At 57.8% G+C, this 6,723-nt stretch overlaps 1 protein-coding gene across 1 annotated transcript; it reads left to right on the forward strand.

The window, feature by feature from the left end:
• Window positions 1–196: 196 nt before the first annotated feature.
• On the forward strand, window positions 197–6,268 carry SFTPB (surfactant protein B; the record flags this gene model as incomplete). The annotated part of the gene is made up of 8 exons (XM_077749107.1): window positions 197–347; window positions 598–669; window positions 1,059–1,184; window positions 1,740–1,892; window positions 2,139–2,228; window positions 4,811–4,994; window positions 5,141–5,301; window positions 6,188–6,268. Coding segments are annotated over 8 exons (1,018 nt in total), but the record flags the coding sequence as incomplete, so codon positions are not given.
• Between the last annotated feature and the right edge of the window lie 455 nt (window positions 6,269–6,723).

A 6,723-nucleotide genomic window follows, 5' to 3' on the forward strand; every position in this document is an offset into this window, starting at 1 on the left:
GTACAATATCCCCATTTCAAGAGGAGGAAGCTGAGGCTCAGAGAGGCTCCAGGTCCTGTCCAAGGTTTCACAGCTGGTGGGCGCTAGAGCAGGTGGAAAGCAGAGCTATCATCATGTTTAATGGCCAAATACTCCCAGTAAATTGGATTTGAAGATTGGGAGAGGTCAGAATGCCAGATGTGGCCTAAATTCCAAGGTTGCTCTGGCCCCAAACTGCAGCTGACTGGACCACCTCATCCCTGACTTGTGCCCGGGGCCCTGAGTTCTGGTGCCAAAGCCTGGAGCAAGCTTTGCAGTGTAGAGCCCTGGGGCACTGCCTACAGCAAGTCTGGGGTTCTGCAAGAGCCGTGAGTACCACCCATGGAGGCACTGGGACTGGAGGTCTGGTATTAAGGGTGTTGGGCAGCCTCTGGATGGACCTGAGGGGATTCAAGGGAGGGATGGGATGGATGGGATGGAATGGGGTAAGATGGGACGGGAGGCAGTTGTCTGTGCCTTCAAGTGTCTTGTCAGCCTCTACTTACTCTGTTAGTCTAACACACTTGAGCTGGGAGCATGTTCCCCACTCAAGTGCTCCACCTCGGGGCCCCTCCCCAGGATGACCTGTGCCAGGAATGTGAGGACATCGTCCGCATCCTCACCAAGATGACCAAGGAGGCCATTTTACAGGTGATGAGGCCCAAACCCTGGATGAAGATTAGGGGCCAACAGGTGGGGGACAGAGCAGGGCACAGAGGTTAGCTCCCTATCGGAGCCATTTCCAGGCCAAGAATGTGGCCCAGCTTTGCCTGGGGACTCCAGGATCCTCCTGGCCTGGAGAAGGCCCCAGGAGTGAGCTCAGCAGCACAGCCAGAAATGGTCTTTCCTAAGGGGGAAGAACCCTCCCTATACCCAACTACTTACCTCCTTGGCACTCTCTGAGCTCTAGAGCCCTGGGAGAGGGTGGCCATTCCACCTGGTGGTGTTCTTGCATCCAGGGACGGGGGTGGGGACAGACCTCAGAGAGGCCAGCCTGACTGTCCTTTCTCCAATCTTCTTGGCCCCCCACTGCCTCTCAGGACATGATACGGAAATTCCTGGAGCATGAATGTGATGTTCTCCCCTTGAAGCTGCTGGTGCCCCGGTGTCATCATATGCTCAACACCTACTTCCCAGTGGTCATCGACTATTTCCAGAACCAGATTGTGAGGGCCCGACAACCTCACCTCCAACCTGCCTCCCTGCACAGCCGCCATGCCCACCCATGCCAAGTTACCCACACATACAACACCCCAGCCCACCCTCCACACATACACATCCTACCTATGACTGTTCGAGGAAACACAGTGGCCCTCAGCCAGGTGCCCCAGATCACAGCCCTACCTGCTCAGCCATACCCTCCACCATATACCCTCACACCCTTCACACACACTCACACGACACACTTAATCTCATGGAGAACACCATCACACACTCATACATACAAACACACTCTCAGGCCGTTGCTTGCACTCATCCATTCTCACAGACATACACGTTTGTGTTTACTCACACACATTCCGAGACACCTGCTCAAACACCCCACAGGGCCCCACCTCTGCCTTTTGGCTCCCCCCACCCTCACCACAGAACCCTAAGCCACAGCTTCCAACCAGCCTGCTGGCCCCCATTCCAGGCCCAAAGCCAGTGGTCTTAGTATGAGTCCTTGAGCCAGGCTGGGTGGGAGTGGGCTTTCTCCCTCACCCTGCACTGTGCCCTAGAATCCAAAGATCATCTGCCAGTACCTGAGCCTGTGCAGACCTGGGCATCAGGAGCCAGGGCAGGAGCCGGAGCTGTCAGACCCCCTGCTGGACAAGCTGGCCCTCCCCGTGCTGCCCGGAGCCCTGCAGGGGAGGCCTGGGCCTCATACACAGGTGAGGGAGGCCCCCTGCACTGCTGGCCCCTCATCCCAGACAGGTGGCAATCCAGAGAGCTGGGGCCACAGCCAAGGCCCATAAGTGCTTGCTCTGGGAAGGGCAGAACCAGAAAGGGGACAAGAAACTCTAGGCAGGGCCTAAGGCAGGAGGGGGAGAGGAGAAGAGGCAGGCGAGGTGGAGCCCAGAGGATGCCTTCTCCCGGTGCCCAGCCCGGCCTCACTCGGAGGTGATTCTCTCCCCAAGGACCTCTTGGAGCAGCGGCTCCCCATCCCCCTCCCCTTCTGCTGGCTCTGCAGGATGCTGATCAAGCGGATCCAAGCTGTGATTCCCAAGGTGAGGCATCCAGAAATACATGGAACTCCGCTCTGCAGGGCCTCCCCAGCCCCACCCTCCCTCACCCTTCCTCACACCCATCAAGAGAAGTAGGTCCTTGTCCCCTCCCAAGGGACCCCGGAGCTCAGGCTCAGGCCCCGTGGCTGCTGAACCCAGAGTTCATTCAACAATTGTAAAGCCCCCACTCTAAGCCAGGCATTGTGCCAGGTATCAAGGAACAAAAATGAACAAGACCCAAGTCCTGTCCTCTAGCAGCTCATCATCTGATAGCAAAGAATCCCAGTTGTCTCCGTAGAAAAGGTGCTTTAATTTGTCAAAAGGAGAATTTCTGCACATGAATTCCCCATCCCTGCCTACGCCAAACTTGGGAGTCTTCCACACCTGTAGTGCCCATCACCCAGGGGCTCCTTGGCCCAGGGCTGCTCTGCCTTGACATGGGGTACAAGGGAGCAAGGCCCTGCCCCCTCAGCTCTTCCCAGATGGGAGTCTGTGGGCCTCCTGGCATAGTGAGCTCACAGCAGCAGACAAGGTCCCCACCTCCCTGAGTTGGCACTGTGGTGGGAGAGGGTTTTTTTCAGTGACGTTCAGAGCAGACAATTCAAACAGATGATGAGAGGAGGGGCTGAGCTGGTCGGTCAGGGAGAGTTTCTGGGGAAGTGGGGATTAAGAGGACAAGGCCCTGGCGGATGAAGAATCATGGTCAAGAACAGGCCTGGCACACCCGAGGAATAAAGAGCCAGTGTGGCCGTGGCAGATGGGCCCCGGCAGAATGGTCAGAGAAGGGGACAGAGGGGCAGGCATGCCAGGCCATGCAGCAATATCTAAGCCAAGTTAGGCAACACTGGGTTTTATTGTGAATGCATTCTGCAGTTCTAGAAGGATTTCCAGCAGGGGGACGCCGTGATCTGATTTGCGCTTTAGAAAGATGGCTCTCCTACAGCTTGGAGAACAGATTGGGCAGCTGGGAGGCAAGAATGAAAACAAGGGGATCATTAAGGAGATGGCTGTAGTCACCACAGTGAGGGAAGGTGGGTTTGCTGGGACTGGGTGATGGAAGGGGCCTGGGGAGTGAGGATCTAGGATGGACGACAGGCTTGAGGAACGGGCTCCTTGGTGATGCCACCAGCTGAGATGCATACCCTTGAGAATATACAGGCTTGGCCAGAAAACTAAACATTCCTTAGCCATGAAGTCCAAGACGCCTCTGTGTCCTCCAAGAGATATTAAGCAGGCAGCTGATTACCCAAGTCTCAGGGGAAAGCCCTAGTCCAGAGACATCAATCTGAGGGCTGCAGGCCATGGACAAGATTTAAATCCGAGGGAAGGGGTAGTGACATCCAGGGACATGGTGTGGACAGGGTGAAGGAGGAAGCCTGAGGAGCAAGGGGAAATGCCAACACAAGACTGTGAGCAATAACGGGGAGGAGGGCGGAGGGCATGATGTTACAGAAGCAAAGAGAGAAGGAAACATTTCAAGAAGGAGGGGCTGAGAGCTGCTGCAAGGTGGAGGCAGACATGACAGAGGCCCAAAGGGAGTGGGCCCCGGGAAGAATGGAGGGCAAGAAGTGGAATGGCAAATATCCATCATTCCTTCAAGAAGTTTCTCCAGGAGGGGTGCCTGGCTGACTCACTTGGTGGAGCATGTGACTCTTCATCTCGGAGCTGTGAGTTCAAGCCCCATGTTGAGGGTAGTGTTTACTTTAAAAACAACAACAGCAACAAACAGTTTCTCCAGGAAGGGAGGCAGAGACAAGTGAGTCATGTTTGTGTGCCGATGAGACTGGCCAGCAGGTGGGAGAAGCAGTGAGATGGGTAGAGGATAATGCAGGGGTGAAGTACTTGAGAAGCTAGGGGCAGGGGTCCAGTGCACGACAGGCTGGCCTATGACAGAGCAAGGACCACTCCTGTCACCGAAGTGGGGAGGTTGAGCCGAGTGTGGGTTCTGACACAAGCAGGTGCGAGTGTTTGGTGAAAGATATCCTTTTGGAGGGTAGGTCTCTGCAGAGGCGTGCGAGGCACTGTGTCCCACTCCCAACTCCACCTTCCCGGCAAGGGGGGCAGTGGGGCCTCGAGCAGGGGTAGACCCAAGGCCAGCCTGTCGCATGCAGGTTCTTTACGCATATTGATTGAATAAATAAAGGACAAGGGAATGAGCCTGAGTGCTAGAGTACTCGTCACCTCTGCCTCCTTGCCCTTCAGGCTGAGTTTGGAATCACGGTGGTCTGGGGAAACTCCTTGCTTCCCCCCAGGGGCTCCTGAAACCTGGGAAATGTTGGCTCCAGGAGCCACAAATCAGGGCTACTCCACCTGCAGGGAAACATAGCAAGCGCATGGTCTGCAGGAAGAAGACACAGGTCTAATTGCACCTCTGCCCCAGGCCACCATATGGCTTCGGAGATGCTCACCTGTCTGGGCTGTCACACTCACTGAGTGACCCTGGCCAGGCCCCTTGGACTCTCCGATGCCCAGCGTGAGCCTTCTCCCTCCCAGAAGAGAACAGGGCAAAACCACTAGTGCCGGGCACGGAGTATAGATCGTGCCAGGGAAGGTCCCAGCCTGCCCTCTCTCCGCCCCCACCCCAGGGTGTGCTGGCCACGGCCGTGGGCCAGGTGTGTCACGTTGTACCCCTGGTGGTGGGTGGCATCTGCCAGTGCCTGGCTGAGCGCTACACCGTCCTGCTGCTGGACGCGCTGCTGGGCCGCACGCTGCCCCAGCTGGTCTGCGGCCTCGTCCTCCGCTGCTCCAACGAGGACGGCGTGGGCCCAGGTGAGCCTGCTGCCCCAGCCCCTCGGCCCGCCCGCTCTCCTCTTCCCCTGCCCCAGGCCTTGCTCGGCCCTCCCCCTCCCCAGTCTCCCTGCACGCACCAGGCAAGACAGGAAGTCCGCGGGCGGTCTTGACTGTTTGCTCTCTAGGCCTCACAGCTCTGGAGCCCCTGCCCGGAGAATGGCTACCTGAAGAGTCCACGTGCCGCCTCTGCATGTTTGTAGCCAGCCAGGCAGGGAACAGCAGCGGGCCGGCGATGCTGCAGGCAACGAGCCAGGCCTGCCTCAGCTCCTGGCTGGACAGGCAAAAGGTGTGGGACGGGCACACGGGGGACTGGGGACCCTGGGCCTGCCCACAGTAGTGGGTGGAGCCCAGGAAAGCCTTTCCAGTCAGAGACACACAGAGTGGTCTGACCGCTGCCCTCCAGGAGCTCAGACAGACGGACAGGACAGGGGCTAAAAAAAACCATGGAACAATAATTCAGGGCAAAACCTGCAAAGGTCACGAGTTGACTTTGGACAAAGGGCTTGGGCTCCAGAGGACCCGCAGGCCTCCCTCCTGGGCAAAGAGTGAGGCCCAGTTATCTGTGAGGAGATGAACACCACCAAGTCCCACTGGAGCGGGAGAGGGCCTGGCCTTCTCTCCAGGGTCCCCGCCCTGTCTTCGCCACATCCCTCCTCTCAATGTGACTCACTGGGGACAAACCCACCTGTGGAGAGGGCTGGGCTTGATGGCCCTGGACACAGGACTCAGAATCCATGCAGTAAATTCCCTTCACAAAGTAAACTCCTGAGGGAAGCCTACCGACCACCTTCCCAGGAGGCAGGTTTCTATGTGGTTCTCCCCTGCTCAGGGATGTTTAGGGCTCCCCACCACCCACCAAAATCAGGTCGCCAAGACCAAAAGAGCTTTAAATTGGGGTGGGGGGGAGGGAGAGGTGGTGGCTAAGATTCAGCCCCCGTGCCTGAGTTTCAAGACCCTCCATCTCCAGTGCCTCTGGCTTCGCAACAGAAACCCTCCGTTTCAGCCCATGCCGGCTTGTTCACAGCCAGAGCTGCTCAGCAGAGGCTGACGGCCAGAACTCTACTGGGTCAGGAGGGAGCCCTGGGTGATCCAGACAGGGGGAGAGGCCAGGACGGGAGAGTCTTGTGATGGGCCCGGTTCCACCCCACGCCTGTTTCTGTCTCCTTCCTCAGTGTGAGCAGTTTGTGGAGCAGCACATGGCCCAGCTGCAGACCCTAGTGTCCGGGGGCAGGGACGCCCCCACCACCTGCCAGGTACGCTCACCTCCCAGCCGGTGCTGGGACTTTCGTCAGCTCCCAGAGCCCCCACCCTCTCTCGTCCATGACCCTCAGAGGCCCTGCTCCTCTGGGCCCAGGGCAACTCCAGAAGCGCAGGCCCAGGACTGGGAGGTCCTCCCACGCTGCTTAACACAGAAAAGACAGTCTCAGGTGGGTCAAGAAAAAGCCACAAAAGAAGAGAAAATGAGACATATGAAAAGGGCAGCTGTAAGGAGTGTGGTCTGATGCACATTACGGGATGGGGGCTGTTCACTGAGCAGCGTGTGCTTGGCAGGGGGTGCAGAGTGGGTGTTCTGGGGCAAGCACCCTACCTCCTCAGGCTCTAAACCCAGAAGGCCCATGGCTCAGGAGAGGCTCAAGAGGTCTACAAGGTCACACATGAGCACCACCAGGTGGCAGGTGGAAAGTGCCCCTTCTGGCTGGAGCTTCCC

This window comes from Crocuta crocuta, unplaced genomic scaffold, assembly GCF_008692635.1.
Source record: "Crocuta crocuta isolate KB4526 unplaced genomic scaffold, BGI_CrCroc_1.0 C29709790, whole genome shotgun sequence".
Taxonomy (NCBI): Eukaryota; Metazoa; Chordata; class Mammalia; order Carnivora; family Hyaenidae; genus Crocuta; species Crocuta crocuta.